The following is a 19,746-nucleotide window of genomic DNA, read 5'->3' as shown; positions in this document are numbered from 1 at the left end:
GCTGTTCTACGCACGTTTCATGTCAGGTTCATAATGTACACCTGCTGAAGAAAATTCTAGAATCTAATAATAATACCATGATTTGATTTTTTTATTTTACCAATTTTATATTGTAAGCCTTTAATTTGTGCTGAAATTGCTTTTAGAAAAGATGCTTAATGAGAGGTTTTTTCCCTACGAAATCGGTTTTAAATTTAAAAATACTGTAATAAGACAAGCGAGCAGAACGTAATAACTGTAAATTAGATATGATGTTGCTTCGATTTTTAACAAAAGCGCGTCTTGCATTGTTGTCTGATAAAACCTGGTTTGAAATTTTAGTTGACTCTGACTCTCCCCCTTCTTACCCACTTACTCTCTTCAACCTCCCTAATATGCGTTCATAAATTTTTGTGATCTTCCCCCCTTTTTGCCCGCATAAAAATCATTTACCCTCCCCCTATATTTGCACCAGCTCTCCCCAGCCTCTAAATAATGACCGGGCCCTTAATATTGCGCAGGTGCAGTAGCTCTCTTCTTCTACCCATACTACCTTTCTGTCTTCTCGTGTTGATCTGACAACGTAATCAAAATAGCTGCAAACAAAGCCAGACGGCGACTTTCTTGCCTGAACTGGTACAGTCGAGACTAAAATTGCCCGTGTATAAGTTACAGACTGAGAATACGATCTACCATATCTAAGGTAAGTACCTAACGGAAAGATACAACTGATGCAACAGAATCTCGATTTCTCGAACCAAAATTCACTGGATTCACTGTGGATTTGCTTCACTGAGTCTGGACTGAATCAAATACTAATATTTTACCTCCGAATTTTCGAACTCCAGACATTTCGAACCAGTTTTCGTTTCCCTTGGGCGTTTGAAAACTCAGGAATCCACTGTAGTCCCGCAGTCCGGTACAAGTCTATACTTTGCTTTCGCAAGAACATTTAAAAACGGCTGTAATACTTATTTCTTGTAACGTACTCAAAAGGAGAGGATCGAACACCAGCACTTTAAAGAACGCGCACGCTATGCTCGTAATTATAAAGGACGAATGGTTTAAATGACGCGAGTTTTTCCATGCATGTAGTATGCATTAGGTTTAATAACCTCCATATTTGTTGATATGTAGAGGTCTTTTTGTTCGAAATATTGGTACGGTAAAGGTAAAACAACAAGTGGGGTTGTCGACTGTTTCCGTTTGTTATGTTTGTCAGGAGTCATAATCCGCCGATTATATATGGCTCCTGGGTTTGTCGTGTTGTATTATAAATTGAGTGAGCAAGTACGTAATTTCAAAAGTCGCCGTAATTTGTCGACGGGACGTGTACGCAATAATCGATGTTTTATTGAGTCCGATGAAATTTTGTGTCAGACGTTTAGCCTGGAGCCTAGGAATAAATTTGATAGTCGATATTTTTTTGCATGGATCACATGAAAAATGTCAAAGCCAATGCTTGTGAACGCGATGGTTTCTCGGAAAAAGCCTGTTTACCTGCCATTATCATTCAAATTCGAGGTATGCCCGTATATAGTCAGAAAGTCATTGTTATTTTAGACATACTTTAAAGGTTTACGGACCCGCAACTGTAATGACAATAGCGAAACAAATTTCCCAGAAATGAAAAACCGTTTCGTTCAATCAGAAAGCGGCTGTAAAAACAAATTAATGTTTTTAAACATGCTACTCTTCTCTCGTCGTAAAACTAATGTGACAGAGCTTCAAAGTAGAGGACGGTTTCTCAGAAAAAGCCTGTTTACCTGCCTTGCTCCAGGCCTGTGGGTGGGTGGGGGGGGGGGGGGGGGGGGAAGGATAGGATATTAAAATAAATAAATAAATGGAAATGGTATTTCTTTACTTCGACTATTAACATTCAATATGGCCCTTTGTGTTGACGGTCCACCATTTGTAGATTCGCGTGGTATATTTTGGACTAAATAGTGTGATTCTAGGTTAATTTCAACGATACATTCTATCCAATGTCCTTCATAGTCGAACCGACTCTGGCTGATTTTGACACTTAAATGAATAATGCTATCTTTTTCCTGTTTTCCTTCTATTTACTGCCGTCATTAAAAGCTAAAAAATTTTAAATTACGTCTGTTTCGAAAAATATGACGAATTTTAAAATGAACCAGAATTACTGTATTGTCGTTGTTGCCTTCACTTTTACCTGCCATGTTTCCTAACACACTGTCTTCAAAAACGCACGAAATGCTGTCTCAGATAGCCTATTGCTTATGGCTTACTTAGTTTAGACATACAGTAAAATTGACCATAATCTTGAGGATATTTTACAAAAATTTTGTGTTTCTCAAAAGTGTTCCTATTCGAATTGACGAAATCTTCGAGCCACCCTTTCCCTACAAGTTCTATTTCTTGGAAACTGCTCCAAATATGGTCCGCGATGCAAAAATAAATATAATTGTAAATAAAAAATGATGATACTTTTACAGTGAAAACACCTAAGGCGTTCCTGTCAAGGGTGGATTAATGATTCCATTATTGGAAATTTGATTTCATTCTTTGGTTCTTTATTCCATTCTTGAATTGAATAAACGGTTTAAACATGTTGGTTTGAAAACGTAATCGAAATAGCTGTAACCGAACAAAACCTGACGTGGCGTCTTTCTTTCCTGAACTGGTTCAGTTGAGACTAAAATTGTCAGTGTATAGGTTACAGACTGAGGACACGATCTACCATATCTAAGGTAAGTACTTAACGGAAAGATGCAATTGATACAACAGAATCTCGATTTCTCGAACCAAAATTCACTGGATTCACTGTGGATTTGCTTCACTGAGTCTGGACTAAGTCAAACACTGCAATATAATACCTCCGATTTCTTGATCTCCAGACCTTTCGAACAAGTTTTCGTTTCCCTTGGGTGTTTGAGAAGTCAGGATTCCACTGTAGTCCCCCAGTCCGGTATTTAAAAACGGCTGAAATACTAAGATTTTATTTTTGTAACGTGCTCAAAAGGAGACAGTCAAACACCAGCAAAACTCCTGCGAAATTAAGGAACGCGCACACTATGCTCGTAATTGTTAATGACGAATGGTTTCAAGTCCATGCATGTGGTATGCATGTATAGCTTTAATTTTCTCCATGTTCGTTGATGTCTAGAAGTTTTCTTTTGAATGGAATATTTGTACAGTGATGGTAAAACAACAAGTGGGGTTGTCGACTGTTTCCGTTTGTTGTGTTTTGTCAGGAGCACTAATCCAATTATTGCGCCTGGTTTTCTGGATTCAGCTTTAAGGAAGCGAGACCTACTTTGTCATCGTGTAGAAATTGAGTGAGCAAGTACGTAGTTTGTAAAGCCGGTGTAATTTGTCGACGGGACGCGGACGCAAAAATCGATGTTTTATTGAGCAGTCCGATGTAATTTTGTGATAGACGTTTACCCTAGCTTGAGCCTAGGAATAAAATTGATAGTCGATATTTTTTCGCATCGATCACATGTAAAATGTCGAAGCCAAGGCTTGTGAACGCGATGTGCTTTTCACATAAGACTAAGGTTTAAAATTTTGAAGAGCTGCCGCTTTCTGATGCAATTTTCATCTGTTCAGGACTTGGAAAATACTTCCTAAGAGACGTCTTTTGATCCGAAATCGTCAAGAAGTTCCAGGAGAACCGCCTCTTTACTTATTTGCCAGCTCTGGTAAATAATTTATTAAATTCACTGTGTAGTTATTTTCGAGAAACGACTTTTGAGCGTCTTTAATCGACACATGCTGCTTCGTCTTTTATAAGCGGGCATAGTTGACACTACAGCAGCCCCCGTTCTTAATCCCTTTTATTCTTCGCATTCGTTACTACAGTGTTGTGCTGACGTTAGTTTCTGGCCAAAGTTAACTACTGGGTTACTAGTAATTGTGTAAGTCAATAAGTTGCTATTATTATCATTATTCCCTTCTTCAAGATGGGACGAAGACGTGCGATTAAAAACAAACTTTTAGGATAAACTGTTGAAGCCAAGTGCAAACAAGTTTCAATCATTCCCGGCGTATCCAATCGAACAAAATCGAACCAAAAATCAATCGAACCCAATCGAACACCAATCGTTCGATTAGGTTCGGTAATCGAACAAAATCGAACATCAATTTTGCTGTGAGTTCGATTTTCGAACCAATCGAACACAATCGAACTAAATCTGCTTCGATTTTGTTCTCTAATCCGTCTTTTGATAAGTAAATCACACGGGACTAATAAGGGGTTACAAAATGTCCGCAATATAAACAATAACTATTGAAAGTGGCTACGAGCCACTAAACTCGGAAAATTTATTATGAAACAAGAATCGAAAACAACAAACTGACAAATAGAGATTTGCTAAAACAAATGATGTTTAACTTTCCACAATTCAGTTCACTTCACTTAGTTTCATTGTCATCTAGCTGCTCATCGAGAGCAGGCCGAAAGGGCAAGTGATAGAGTTCCCATCGGTTGCAAATTGTTTTCTTTCTTTTTATTTTTCCTTTTTGTTTTTGAAGGTTAGGCAAAATAATAATATCATTAGAAAAAATAACTTTTGGTCTATTTCAAGAAAACTGACATTAATACAATATTTCGGCTGGTAGTTAAGCATGCATGTACCGTATTTATTCGGCTATTAGCCGAAACCCTAGACTTTTAGTTTTTGGAACCAGTTAAACTGACAAAAAATAAACCCAAATCACTCAGCTATAAGCTAGACCCAATTTTTCCTTCAAGCTATAAAACAGTCCACATGCAGCGAATCAACATATCGTTAAATTACAACTATGTAATTGAAAAACAACAAATCACTGACAAAGAATGAATTTACTGAATAGAACCGTACACAAGCGTGACAAAACATTCACCTGAGTTCAGAATCCCATCTCAAACAATCACGCATTCTTCAGAAGAATTGAGCAGTTATCGATCATCATGCCAAAAGCTACTGGTTTTATAACAACGAAACGTTCAAGTTGAAAGTTGTTGCCGAGGTAGAAACAGTTCAGAACAACTGCAAAATTGCCAGAGAATACGGGATGATTCCTGATGATTCAGTGAATCTTCAGTTCGTCGCAATTCGCCAGCGAAAAGATCAAGCAGGTCAAGCGGGTGAACTTTAAATGTCACCAAAACGAAACATGTGCTGTTACCAGTATTTGTCGAGTATCCTCAATTCAATCAAACTCTTCTGAAGTGGTTTCTTTTAGCAGAGAAGTCGTGGTATTTTTAAGTTTTCGCTTTTGAACAAAAATATTACATGCAGCCGATTTCTGTCAGATCGTGTTACAATGTTTACCAAGCGCGTGAGAACGACCGCTTCTGATTGGCCAGTTTCTGGTGTCGCGACAACTTGTCAAATAGATCGATTCCTTCTTGACCCTTCTTCTCTTGAAAAGTCACGTTAGCAGTGACTCTGCAAATTAACTAAACTTAAAGAAAGGAACAGAAGGAAAGGAACAGAAACAGTCTCAGGCAGAAATAATTATTGTAGAAGAGATTGCGAGGACATTGTTTACGACATGCGGGATTTCGAATTCCCTCGTCAGTTCAAAAGACGATCTCATACGCAAACAAAACAAATAATATTCCAGTGCGAGCTGATGGAGGACGAGTTCCAGCCTAAATAGCGAAGAAAAGACGAATAAAAACTTCATTCCTAACGTTGCTTCATTAAACCAAATGGCTTTTAAGGAGCCGCCACTAAAATAAAAGGTAATGACCAAGAATAAATACAAACGCTTGTTAATTTTCGTTTGTTGATGACCGCTCGGCTTATAGATTAATATTTCATTCAAATTGAACTCTTTTCTAGTACCATCTAATTTTTTTTTCGGAAATACTCGGCGATAAATCGAACCCCAAATTTTGTTGAATTTTAACCAGTTCTCAGTAAGATTTGGTGAAAATATATCGTCTTTGTGTACGTCATATATGCGCATGCGTTCAGCACAAAATTCCGTGTGCTTGGGTCTACGTCTGGAAGAATGCATACCACAAGGAGAACATTTGGTTTTCAGAAACAAATATAAAGCCTTTGTGTACTTCATATAAAGTAACACGGATAAAGTTCGCATTTTAGCCAACCCCCTACCCGCTTCACAAGATTAATTGATTAATTCAATTTGATATTAATTAATTAATTCAATTAAAATGTTTACAGGAATCGAGTGAAGGAGGGAAGGAGGGAAGGAGTGAAATCGGGCCCACTCACCAAAACTCGGAATTTTCCGAGTTAAAAAGGAGTTCGGTAATCGAACTTTCGATTTTGTTCGATTGTCGACTGTTCGGTAATAGAACGTTCGATTTTGTTCGATTGACCAAATTTTATTGTGAGTTCGATTATGTTCGATTACCGAACCCAATCGAACGATTGGTGTTCGATTGAGTTCGATTACCGAACGTTCGATTGGATACGCCGGGATCATTGTGTTAGAAATCTTTCGTCAATCGGAATGATACGAAAATTACATCGGTTATTGCTTTAAATGGTTTGGTATAAGGTATTTTTCTTAAGGAAACCTCAAAATCAGTGAAAAAAAACATTTGTGCGACCCAGATTTCATGAAAACAAGCTTACACTAATACCTTCTTAGACTATAGCGTTCTGCCAATGAAACGTACGAGATACAAAAACAAATTATGTGTGTTTGATTTCGAATACATAACAAAAGCGAATGACTCAAGTTATGTTTTGACGTCATGAAATTTTTGTTGATTTCTTTCGTTGCGATCTAGATTTTTTTTAATGTTAGCCCCGTTATCATTTTGGGTAATGCTTTTAAAGTGCTTTTGTAAAGATCTCGTAAAAATGTTCGATAAGTGTTATGAACATTGACTTACTGGAACCCTTTTAACGGTTTGCAAAATTATTCCAAAATATTCTTCCGCGATGCAATAATGTTCATGTAAGCTCGAAACAAAAATACAGAAAAAAACAACACTTTCAAATTTCAATTCGATCGGGAATACAATTGGCCCCACAAGCTTCTAGCTTTAAACCCAACCGTGTCTAAATAAAGGTCATTTTTTAATGGCAGAGTAGATTACAACAGGAATGTAGTTGACATTGATTTGAGTCTTCTAGTATAAATGTTTAATCCGTGAATTTGTAATACAAATTTTTCACTGGTTCAAACGCCAACTTTACGGTTATAATTTTTATGGTTAAATAAGTGTTCCAGTGGTTTACTTTGCAATAAGGTTGTTTGTCATATTAACCGTGTATGGTGAATCGAGCTGTTTTGACGACGTTTTGAAAAGGGCTCGTATTGAAAAAAATATACCCAAATATTACAACGGAGCCATGTCAAGGTGGCTCCGTAGTTATTCCGAGCACACCTTTCTATGTCAAACTTTGCGACATAACTTTTTCGGTTTAATTTTGACGCGATGGCTACGACATTTCGGGAAAAATTGCGCCTATCATTCTGTAATAATTTGATTTAATTGTGGAAAATACTTTTAATGTAATTAGCGTTTTACTGGACCCATTTTTTGAACAAAATCGCATCCAGTAAAACATTTCGCCGATATATTTTTGCCAAATTTCAGCATTATCCCCATATTTAATAACACTACCACTGATGGTCATGCTAATGGAGAGTATATCTACCCTCCCTTCCTGATCCTGAGGTAGTCGGCCCGGATAACACAGACGCCGCGAATTCTTGGAATAAATGAAGCATGTGCTCATTTCGTATTCGGAATCATATAAACATCGTCATCGTAAAACGTCTGCTCCGCCAGAGAGTAGTGGCAAAGTAGCGTTCAATCCCAACAACCATTCTTCAATCAAAGCACGGCACAGGAACAAAAACCACTGCAAAAATATTGCAATAACCTTAAAATTCGTGTGGAAGGAACTTGACACAAAACTGCCGTATAATTTTCAAGAAATGTTGCAAAACGCAACTTTTGAGGTTGGAGAAGGTTTTAAAGCTATTATAGTGTTTTACTGAATGTTAGGAGGAATTTTTCTCCAAAATTTCGTAGCCATCGCGTCAAAGCCAACAAAGCTATGTCATGGACTAGTGCGCCCGAAATAACTGCGGAGCAACCTGAAGGAAAGTCAAATTTCCCTCATCGTGGGTCGGAAAATCAACGAAACTTTTCCCTTGGCAAAGTATAACTTCAGTTCGAGACACATTTCGGGTTTTTTTTAATTAATTTGATCAAAGTAATGGACATCTCTCGGTCTATTTACTGATGTTACGAAAAAATTACTGTTAGAAATGTTGTTGTGATATATAACATTTTGATAGGCTACGTGCAGGATGTCATTACGAGACCTCGTGGTCATATTAATAAGTAAAGTGGTAACAAATCATGATAAGTGACTGATTTTTCTTCTTTCTCTTGTTTTTTAAACGCCAAAGTAACGATCATCACAGCAGCAACATAGCCGGCATGGCCATGGCCATGGGAATGAACGTCATCTCTGCGGTTAGCACATTTAAGTCAATCTATGATATTTATTGTGATTTCGTCACAATGTTAAAGCAACAGCCAAGTGTGGTTGACCAGCTGGCAAACGTGCACGATAAACTGGCAAAAGTTGTGCACGATGTTTCCTTGATCGATAACACGGTGAACGTGTTGCGTTTAGAGTTTTCTGATGTTAGCGACTGGGTGAAAGAGCAGAAGAAGAAAGAAAAAGACAAAGCAAAGCAGATGTTTGTTGAAGATGCGAGTAAAGTTCTGATAGCATTAATAAATGGAATGTCAGCGTTCAAAAGTGGAAATCCCCTAGAAATCACAAGAGGCGTTTTAGGCATCGTCTCGAGTGCGACACACCTGGTTGGCACACCCGGTTGTGGCATTGTTATTGGAGCACTTTGTATCATTATTGGTGCGTTTCTCACAGAAAGTGGCGAACCCCAGCAGCCAAGTGTGGTCGACCAGCTAGCAAAAGTTGTGCACGATGAACTGGTTCACTTCAACAAAAGTTTACAAGATCAGAAATACGACGGTCTTAAACGCCGTGTGTCAGACCAGAAGTCTCAGCTACGGACGATGAAACCTGGAGAAAAACTGGACGATTCCAACTTATGGAATGACTATGTGCAGTTCATGGGTGAGCTGTCCAACAGATTCGAGTCACCGCTACCTTTCAAGTACGAAGACAACCTGACAAAAGATCCTGACATGGCAGACTTCGTGACCGCCGTGGTTACTTACTGTGAGGCTTATTCCTGTTTCATGGCTCTTCTCGTATCTGCTAAAGGAAAGTTTGCAGAGCTGGGGAGCACATATAAAAAGGATGAAGACGCCGTGGATCGAAAAATCTGCTGTCAAAAAGAGGATGCAAAAGAAAAACTTTCTTTCTTGTCAGAAGACAAATACCTGACATTTCTTGGACGTCTTCCATATGAGGGTGGAAAACTGACAAAGATCGTCGCTTTAAGCAGAAACATGCGCGGTAAAAGTCTGGTAGAAGCAGTCAGAGGCACCTTAGGTTTGTCAGAAATGCAGGATTTGACCCAAGTGGAAACCGCTGCGGCTAAAGTGGCTCGTCAAGTCGTGAAGGGAAAAGTCGAGGGGCATAAAATTCTTCCTCCTGAAGGTTGGTGGAATTGGTTTTTTGAACCTCGGCGCTCCATTCAGTTCATCAACGAGACTAACTTCCCCATGAAGATTGTTTCAGGCATAGTCGGTCGGAGCGAAGACGGCCTCGAGTTTGTACAAGATGTTCAGCCCCATGCATCCTTCCAGAGTGGACATTCACGTTTCTCAACAGGTGGGTACATCATTATTTACCTAAATGGAATCCTGAACCCGAGTACAGATCCACCAGCGGGGCAGGCCAGAGTCATTGAGTTTGCTTTGTCAGACAATCCCCCAGCAATAAACATCCAAGACAAAACAAGCGTTGAGTTTACCCGTGGCAAAGATACGTATTGCACGATGCGGCTACAGCACAACATCCAAGCCAAGACTGATCTGTTCTGGTTTGAAAATGAAATGCATTTCATGGCGAGAGGGGAAATTATTCCTTTGTGGTCTGGCAAAACATTGTGGCGCTTTGTCTTCCAGGCCTTTGACCCTTATTGTGATATCTTGACGGCTGTACTAATTGTTATGCCACCCTTGGTCAAAGAATCTTTCGAAGAATGGCTCGATATGGACAAATTTACCTCCATATCAGGGTTTGAAGGGAGGGTCTTGATCCCGAAAAGAAGATAGAGAGTATTTAATAGCTAGTATTTGTTTTTCAGGCGGATCCAGGGGAGCGGTTGAAGGGGTTGCGATCCGCTCCTTATATTGGTTTGACTCTTCAAAATAATTATAGAAAAAAGGTTTCATAAGAAGTTGTTTCACTTCCACTGATTGATTAACTGATTGTCAAGTTAAGAAAATTAGATAACGTGCATTTCGCGTCAGTTCATTGTGAGCAACAACTGAGAACGGCACCATCTTGAAAACTGAGTGGTGGGTAAATCGTTTCTTTAGTTTGCAAAAATGGCAAACTAAGTGGCAGTTAGCAAAGAAGGAACTTCCAAGCAATCTTCCACTAGCACTTTGTGCCTGTAACGGGAATGCTTCTCCAAACAGCCATCGTCTTCTCCTCATCGCACGCACCCTGGCTACCAATCAGTAGTGCGGAAGCTGAGCGGTCCAACTCGCTCATGAAAATGTCTAAAGAGCGCTTCTCAGATCTCGCTGTTATTGCCATGCGCCACTCTCAGAGATTTGAGGTAGACGACGTATGCAAACGCTATGTAATAGCTCATCCAAGAAGATTCTTTCAGGCTACATTGTTCGATTTACGAGGCATTTAGAGAAACGACAAATAACTATCGTTGTTATTGCTGTCCCTTTTAATCATGCATTTTGGTTTTCTGGTTAAAAAGTAAGGTATAACCTCCAGATGTTACAGCATTTATTCGCAAACGCTTTTCGAGTCTCGAGAAGGCTGGAAATGGCGTTTTAGAGCATGTTTTAGAGGGTAAAATCGGAAAAATTTCCCCGGGAGAAGCATGCCCACAGGCCCCCTAGAAGATATCACTATCCACCCCGATAACGTTGAAACCTATTAAAGGTGTTCAACCCCCCTTTCAGGAATTCCTGGATCCGCCCCTGATCGGATGCCAGGATCGACCAGGAAAGTACTCGTGGTTTAATAATATACTAGTTATTGACTCAACAATATTGCTGAAAACTTTTCACATTTACTGTAATCTTGAGGGGGTTGTTTCACCATAGAGATGCCAGCTCCGGCTCCCTTTAATAAGACAATCAGAGTTTTGGTGCCGTTCTTTCTTGTGGTCACAGACAAGGCCTCTAGCGCCAGTGCCGCAGTAATCGCGGATTTCAATGTTCAGCTAAGCGACGAACGCAAAGAGCCCTACAGGTACAGATTCCAGAAGCACTTTAAAACCTTCACTACATTAGAAAAAATTGCAAAGAGAAGCCTAAACGCGCGTAAGTTCAAAAAAATCAATTGAAAGGGCTAATTTACATCTTCGATTTATTGCCTTTTACCGAAATTAGTCTTTTTTACAGTTTTTTCTGGGGAAGGAAAAACGGGATTCGGGATAGCTATAGTTCGGGATGCGGGATTTGGTTAAAAAATGAGCGGGAATGCGGCTGTCGATTACTTCACAGTTTCAATTTAAAGATAACTATTAACAGCACACTATAAATTGGTTTGAAAGGTGACACCACTACTGAGGACCACTTAGCGCTCGCCTGGTTGATTCACTTTCGCGGCTAGAACGTTTATTTGGGTCATGACGGTTTCTACGGTTTCCCGTACTCCCGGCAGACAGGCAAAAAAATCACGCAAACTTTGGTGAATCCCGCTTCCCGTGAACAGTCAACTGATCCCGAATCCTGTCAAAATATTTTACGTTTTCCCGAATCCCGCACCATATTTTGGTCAAATCTCGAATCCTTAAAATACCCTTCCAGACCCTGTTCTATGTTAAACCGTGTTTAGTATTTAAAACACTTTTAAAAAGCCAACAGCAGCTTATTAGCCGAAAACAACAAGTTTACTTAAGTACTGTTTAAAGTCACTTGCCGACCTCACGTTCTCCGTTCAGTTCAATAGGAACCTTAAATTTTGCTGAATAATCGCGTTTCACTACATTAAAGCTAATTCAATAGTGTTAATTACAAGCTGTTAGGTTGTTTAATAAGTTCAATAGTTTTGCGGACTCGATGCGTTTACAGTTTGAATACTTTCGCTGATAGGAGTATTCTATAGTTAATTAACCTTAAATAACTTAATTTGTCGTACGTGCTATCTAGCCCTTTTCTAGCGGCATAAACCGCTCGTAAGCATCTAAGTAATTTCGAACCTTTTTCTTAGTTATATTGTTTTGGTAGTTTTTTAATTTAGAGCAATTTTAGAAGTTGTTTTCGCCGCCAGAAGTACGTGCTCTCGTAACAAAAAGTTGCTGAGTCAAGTTGTAACGTTTATTCTTGTTTCGGTGTGCTCAAAGTATTCTTACTCTACAATAGACGCACATAGCAAATCGCATATATGCAATCACATTTGTAAAGCTATTTCGATTACATCCACGATTACAAACTGCTGTTGGAACCAAGCTGAGTTGTTGCTGTTGCTGTCCGTCCATCCGTACACCCAAGAGTGTAACGGCTTATCCGTGCAAACGAGTCGGCCCCGTTTGAGCCTAATTTTCTCCGCAAGTTTCGTCACAGTCGTCTCGTTGATCTGATTGTCAAAATGTTAAGGCTCAGCTGCAATCGATTTTGGATGCTGCTAAAGCTAACAACTTGTCCAACGACGAAGCTGCCGGCGACTTAACTTATAATGACGAAGAACCTCCATTCTCCTGCCCGGTATCTGAACGGAGCGAAGATTCTGTTTGGCAAATATCATCCGGCGATCATGCGGTCTCGGCACCAGATGTTAAAAGAGAATTTGGTAAAATCTGGTCGCAGATTACGTGGATCCATGAGAAAATTAGCTCCTTCGAGAAACCGCGAGAAGCTGATTTAAATATTCAACAAAGAAGTCAAAAGTTGAAAGAGGAAAACGAAATCCTAAGAGAGCATCTCAACGTGATGAAAAATAAGATGGCAGAATTGACAGAAGAGCGGGACTCGTTGAAGCTTGTTGTTTCGCTTCTGAGTAAAGATCTGTACCAGAGTCGCCCAGACAATAATCCACCCAAAATATCTGAACATAACAAGGCACAAAACATCAGCTCTACAAGCTCCGAGGTGTCCGGAAATTCGCGCAATACCACCACAGAACCCGCTAAAGAACCCGCTAATTACCACAGAGTTCGACGTGGAAGAGGATCAAAGAAATCTAAGAAATCTACAGGTGATGAAACTGCTACACCTTCAAGTAGCACGGAAAATAAATTTACGACTGTTATTGTTGGTGATTCAATGGTTAAGCAGGTACAAGGGTGGAAGCTTGGCAAGCAAGTTGGCCATCGTGTGGTCGTAAAATCTTTCTCTGGCGCCACTACAAGTGACATGCAACACTACCTGAAACCTACTCTCGACAAAAACCCACAACAGATAATTCTCCATGTGGGAACGAACGACCTTCGAGACGAATCTCCAACCATTATTGCCGATAAGATCGTGGACTTGGCCAGGAGAATTGAATCCGAAACAAACGCTAAAGTTATTTTGTCTGAGCTGGTGACTAGAGCGGATGGTACTCCTACTGATTCTGTAAAAAACGTCAGCAAGAAGCTAAAGAAATTTAGTAATCAGAATGGTTGGAGAATGATCCATCATCAAAACATTACTGCTAATGGATTAAATAGGAGCGGATTACATTTGAACGAAAGAGGTAATAACATCTTATTTAATAACTTTGCAAAATATTTAGATAAATCTTCTCATAATTGAGCCGCTAATTCTATGAGTGCCAACGAAACATCTGTAGCTGCAGATAATTCCAGTCAAATATTTCGCGAGTCTTGTGCTTTTTTACCTCCAACACGCGGCTTTAAATTAGCCTCCTTGAATATTACTAGTTTACCTAAACATATCGACGAGTTGAGAGTTTTGTTTGCCGACAACCCTCTTGATGTATTATCTATTAATGAAACACGGCTTGACGACTCTGTTAATGATAATGAAGTACATATTCCAGGTTACGATATTATTCGCCGCGATCGTGAATATAATGGTAGGTTTGGTGGGGGAGTTTGTATCTATGTTAGATCTACCATAAATTATTCTTTACGCCCTGATCTTAGTGTTGCACGCCTTGAAAACGTATGCGTCGAAATTCGCAAACCTCGATCTAAACCATTTCTCATTTCTACATGGTACAGGCCTCCGAATTCATCAACCGAAATCTTTTCGCATTTTGAAACCCTGGTTGGTAAGCTAGATGCAGAAAATATTGAGTTCTATTTAATGGGTGATTTTAACTGCAATTTGGCCTCGCCTCAACCTGATAACAACACAGTTTTACTTAATAACATTATTGATGTTTATGGCCTTCACCAACTTATAGACAGTCCAACCCGTATTACTAATGTATCTTCTACTTTGATTGATGTAATCTATACAAATTCTCCTGACAAGGTCGTTTGCTCTGGTGTATCCCATGTTAGTCTAAGTGACCACAGTCTCGTCTATGCATTCCGCAAAATTTCCATTGATCCAGTCTCAAAGGGACATTCCACGATAACGTATAGTAAATTTAAAAATTTCGACTCTACAAGGTTTCGCTACGATATTTCTTTACAAAATTGGGATAGTGTAAACAAATACAAAGACCCCAACAACATGTGGGACGCTTGGAAGACTCTTTTCTTTCAATGTGTCGATAAGCATGCACCATTGCGCACTAAACGCATTCGTGCACGCAAATCAGATTGGATCACACCTCAGCTGAAGAAAAGAATGCATTTTAGAGATACCCTCAAAATAAAAGCCACTAAATCTGGAAGTGCGAGTGACTGGTCACAGTTTAAAAAATGTCGCAATGCTGTCAACAATGAAATCAAGCAGGCCAAGGAACAATACTTTAAAAGTGCACTGCGCGTAAACGAAGGTGACCCTCGTAAGACTTGGCGTATCATTAATGAACTTACTTAAAGAAAAAATCACACCTCTTCAGTAAAAGAGATTAAGTTTAACAACAACAGCATCAGCGATTCTCATGAGCTGTCGTCTGCTTTTAATAATCATTTTTCTAGTGTTGGACTGAAACTTATTGATGACATTCAGCAAAGTGGAAATACTCCATCTTATTTCGATTACCTTGAAGAGACCGAGCATAGATTTGAACTCAACACGATAGAATGCTCAAAAGTATTCTCTTTATTGTCTAAACTCTGTAAATCTAAAGCGACGGGCCTAGATAAAATCTCTGCACGTCTTCTTCGAGAGTGTGCTGATTTGGTCGCCAGCTCTCTTTGCTATATCTTTAATAGATCTATTATATCTGGTATATTTCCCACAGAATGGAAATTCACGAAAGTCGTTCCACTATTCAAACAGGGTGAACGTTCAGATTTAAATAACTATCGTCCTATTTCTATAATTCCTGTTGTCGCTAAAGTCTTTGAGAGAATCGTTTACAATCAATTTTATGAATATTTAACTGAAAACAATCTAATTTCCAGTAGTCAATCAGGGTTTCGTTCACTTCACTCCACTGCTACCGCCCTGCTTGAAGCCACGGATAACTGGGCTTTTAATATTGATAAGGGCAACGTTAATGCTGTTGTTTTTCTAGATTTGAAGAAGGCCTTTGACACCGTCGATCACACAATCTTGCTATCAAAATTGAAAGCCTTTGGTGTCACAGGTGTCACTTATAACTGGTTTAATTCCTATTTGGATGATCGAAAACAAAAGTGTTTTGTGAACGGTTGTCTCTCGGACAGTAAACCGCTATTGTGCGGCATCCCCCAGGGTACAATCCTAGGTCCACTTCTCTTTTTACTCTATATAAACGACTTGCCCAACTGTCTCTCTATTTCGCAACCTAGGATGTACGCAGATGACACATACTTAACCTTTGCTAGTAACGATGTTACCCTATTAGAAGAAAACATGAATAATGAGTTAACTAAAGTTTCTGAATGGTTAATTGCAAATAAACTCACTCTTAATAAGTCTAAGACTGAGTTTATGTTACTAGGGTCAAGGCAAAGGTTAAGTACTTTGAGTAGACCATTGTCCTTCTCAATAAATGGTGACTCTATAAAGCAAGTTGAATTTACAAAATCCCTTGGTGTATATATAGATAAGAACCTAACTTGGAATCTACACATTACAAATATTTCTAAAAAGATTGCATCTGGCATCGGCATCCTGAAGCGTAGCAGGTCTTTTGTTCTATAACTCTTTAGTACAACCCCATTTTGATTATTGTAGTGTCGTTTGGGGGAATTGCAGTAAAACTCTGGCAAGTAAACTACAAAAACTGCAAAACCGTGCTGCGCGTATCTTGACCTCTTCTTCGAGAGTGTCAATGGGGTATAGCTATAGTCAGTAAGCAGCTAAAAAAATGCTCCTTAGTCAGTAAACAGCTAAAAAAAACGCTACTTAGTCAGTAAGCAGCAAAAAAATCGTTTAGTCAGTTAGTTGACATGATTTTGAGTCCTGCAGACGTTTATAGGGTCTTGTAGTGGTTCCCAAGTGCTGTCGCACTTTTTCCAGCTTGCAGTGTTCTTGAACAGTACATCAAATCAGCTTGAAGAACATTGTTTGTTCACAAATCCAGCCAAACCACTGCCCTTATTTGTCTTCCATTTCGAGTTGTCAAGATGGAAGGAACCAGAGCATCACTCTCCTAATCATCATCCTCAGACAAGTGAGACAAAGATAAACTGGAATCAGAGTCAGAGTCATACTCTTCGATAACTTCCTCTTCCTCTCCTTCAGTGATTTCCTCCAGTGACTTCCTACCATCTTGTGCCAGCTGAAAATTTTGTTGTTTGCTGCCTAACAGTAAGCTGTTGAACACACTGTCCATGTTCACTCGCCCATTCCCTCATCTTCGCAATGTTCACCTTGTTCATGGGCACAACTGGGATTGGAGTTAATTTCGCAATAGCAAACAGATCCATTGCGAGCTCTGGAACTGGATAGTAGGATCTCCGGTGGGTGAAGTATTTAACAGACCAGTTTGTTAGTCGCTTGATAGATTCTCTCATTCCCTTTCCAAACTCTCAGAAGTAGTCTAGCAAACTTGGTGCTGGGTGTTTCATCTTCGTAGTTGCGTGAAGGTTCTCTACCACCAAAGTCAACAGAGACTGTAGGTTGATCGCGTTTGCAGGATCTGGACTCATGAATTCTGATAGTTTTAGAGGAGCTAAGCCCACAAGATTTCATGGTCTTTGCTGGCTACTGTGCCCTCTGGTCCATTGGTGATTCTTTCTCAGCCAATCTGCAATTGTACATCTGAGACACATCGTTTGAGGAACCTCGTTACACCCTGTAGACAGGTTTGCGCATCCACAAGGGTAGAATCCATACCTGTCTGGCCTCGCAAATGAATTCCAAAGTTACGAAATAGGTCCCCAAGGTGTGTTAGAAATTCAACCGTATCGTGCAAAGGAGTTACAAGCTTGACAAGAAACATTTCTTTCATTTTTATTTCACAATAATCTTGTTATTCTTAAAAAATCTTCATATCTTTTTATCAATTTCTAACTTTTATTGGTCGGCTTTGCTCCATATACGCTTAAAAATCACATGCTTTTATACGCTTGTCAGTTAATATTTTGCAATTTATACGCTTACGATAGGAAAAAAAGTCCTTTATACGCTAAGCAGTTAACCCCATTGACACCCTCTTCTTCCTACGATGCCAATGCTGATGATCTTATTGCAAGACTTGGCTGGAATAAACTCGATGTCCAATTTAAATTTAAAACAGCCGTCATGGTCTATAAATCACTCAATGGTCTTGCACCTGACTACCTTAGGACAATGTTTTGTAATAGAAGCGATACGTGTACCTATTCACTGAGAGGGTCCGCGGGTAAACTAACTGTTCCGCTCCCCCGCACTAATTTTCTTAAAAACAGTTTTAGCTATAGAGGTGCGGTGCTGTGGAACAGTTTACCTGTCGACCTTCGGCAAGCACAAACTCTCACTAGCTTTAAATCCGGCTGCAGCAGTTTCGTTTTTGGCTAAAATCAATGTAAATATTAACATCACACGGCATTCATGGAAAGCAGGCATTTCTTTTATTATAACTAATTGTAGACGACTAATGTAATTTAAATTTATTATGTAAAATAGGTATTAAGTAATTTTAAATAAGTATTATGTATTTTAAGTCCTGATGATTTTTACCGTGTTGAAATAAAGATTATTATTATTATTAGTTCAAAGTTCGCCCGTTTCCCGTACGCATCACAAGGAAAAAAACCTACCGTTACAACAACCCTTGAAGTTAAAATTTCCAGCGAGTCATCTCTGCAAGACGTCGAAAAGAGGTTCGTGTAGCAGGCATGTTTTCTTCGTGTTTCTGAACTGACAGTTCTTGTGATTTTGTACCGTGGAACGGAGACAGGTTGCAGATAGATTGCTTAGACCATTGTAGGAAAGATTTTAATTTCAGATTCCTTTTTAAGAGAAGTTTAAAGGAAAATGAATGAATAATAAGGGTTAACTAAAGTACAAAGCACGTTAAACAAGATTTTAAAAATTAAAAATGTCATCAGAGGCGGATCCAGGGGAGGGGTTGAGGTTTTTTTTTATTATTTGTTTGACTCTTCATAAAAAATAATAGAAAAAATTGTTTCATAAGTAGTTGTTTTACTTACACCAATTGACTGATTGTCAAGTTAAGAAAAGACAACGTACATTTCGCGACAGTTCAATATGAGCAACAACTAGAATAGCGTCGGTTTTCGAGCAATTCTTTAAGAAAATGCGTATATCGCGGCACCATCTTGAAAGCTGAGTGGTGGGTAAATCGTTTCTTTAGTTTGCAAAGATGGCAAACTAAGTGGCACTCAGCAAAGAAGCAACTTTCAAGCAATCTTCTACTAGCACTTTGTGCCTGTGACGAGAGTGCTTCTCCAAACATCCATCGTCTTCTCCTTATCGCATGCACCCTGGCTACCAAACAGTAGTGCGGAAGCTGAGCGGTCCTGCTCGCTTACGAAACTGTCTAAAAAGCGCTTCTCAGATCTCGCTGACATGCGTTACTCTCAGAGATATGAGTCTAAAGAAGGCTGGAAATGGCGTTTAGAGCATGTTTTAGAGGGTAAAATCGGACAAATTTTACCGGGGGAGGGATGCCCCCGGACTCCCTAGAAGATATCGCTATCCACGCCGATGACGTCGAAACCTATTAAAGGTGTACACCCCCTCCTTTCAGGAATTCCTGGATCCGCCCCTGGTCATCAATAGTCATTCCCATATTGAGTTCATAAACTGAGTCTCTCGACAAAGCGGAGGTGGGGGTGAATTGATATGATTTGTTTGTAAAATGAATTTAAGTACCTTGAGCTCTTTGGAAAATTCTTGAAAACACACCAACTAGAAGCAGACAAGAGATATCAGAAAATCCCAGAATGGTGTGCCCCAAACCAACTTCCCAACCAATGCTGAAATCCCTCTCTATGATTGGGAAAAACAACGTACCAAGGAAAAACTTCATCTTTTGACTGCAGAAATTAATGTGGTATTTTTTAATGAAAAAAAAAACCCTTGATAACTTGTCGGTGCACGCTGCCTTTTCAACCAATCAGACACAAAAACCTGCGATTTGCAGCAATCGAGACGTATATTGTCACGTAATCGTTGTTGCAATAGGTGTCCCAAGTAGTTTTGGCCAGGGTAAAAGATGTATAACGCCGTTTTAA

At 39.4% G+C, this 19,746-nt stretch overlaps 3 protein-coding genes across 4 annotated transcripts; all 3 read left to right on the top strand.

The window, feature by feature from the left end:
- Positions 1-556: 556 nt before the first annotated feature.
- On the top strand, positions 557-12,500 carry LOC144665523 (uncharacterized). Of its 2 annotated transcripts, none has more exons than XM_078526754.1 (2): positions 557-682; positions 8,344-12,500. In XM_078526754.1, the coding sequence occupies exon 2, from the start codon at positions 8,375-8,377 to the stop codon at positions 10,148-10,150; it is 1,776 nt and encodes a 591-aa protein (XP_078382880.1). In that variant the 5' UTR covers positions 557-682; positions 8,344-8,374; the 3' UTR covers positions 10,151-12,500. The 2 variants fall into 2 exon arrangements, with proteins under 2 accessions (XP_078382880.1, XP_078382881.1); XM_078526755.1 differs by lacking the exon at positions 557-682 and adding an exon at positions 2,601-2,696.
- Positions 12,501-12,651: 151 nt separating this feature from the next.
- On the top strand, positions 12,652-13,807 carry LOC144666001 (uncharacterized). Its single transcript, XM_078527336.1, has one exon. The coding sequence runs from the start codon at positions 13,001-13,003 to the stop codon at positions 13,805-13,807; it is 807 nt and encodes a 268-aa protein (XP_078383462.1). The 5' UTR covers positions 12,652-13,000.
- Positions 13,808-13,819: 12 nt separating this feature from the next.
- LOC144666000 (uncharacterized) lies at positions 13,820-15,157 on the top strand. The gene has a single exon (XM_078527335.1). The coding sequence runs from the start codon at positions 13,820-13,822 to the stop codon at positions 15,008-15,010; it is 1,191 nt and encodes a 396-aa protein (XP_078383461.1). The 3' UTR covers positions 15,011-15,157.
- Positions 15,158-19,746: the final 4,589 nt, after the last annotated feature.

The sequence above is a fragment of the Oculina patagonica genome, chromosome 9, assembly GCF_052425735.1.
Source record: "Oculina patagonica isolate OP01 chromosome 9, crgOcupat, whole genome shotgun sequence".
Lineage (NCBI taxonomy): Eukaryota > Metazoa > Cnidaria > Anthozoa > Scleractinia > Oculinidae > Oculina > Oculina patagonica.
Note: the sequence above shows the minus strand (reverse complement) of the source record. Positions and strands in the feature narration are given on the sequence as shown.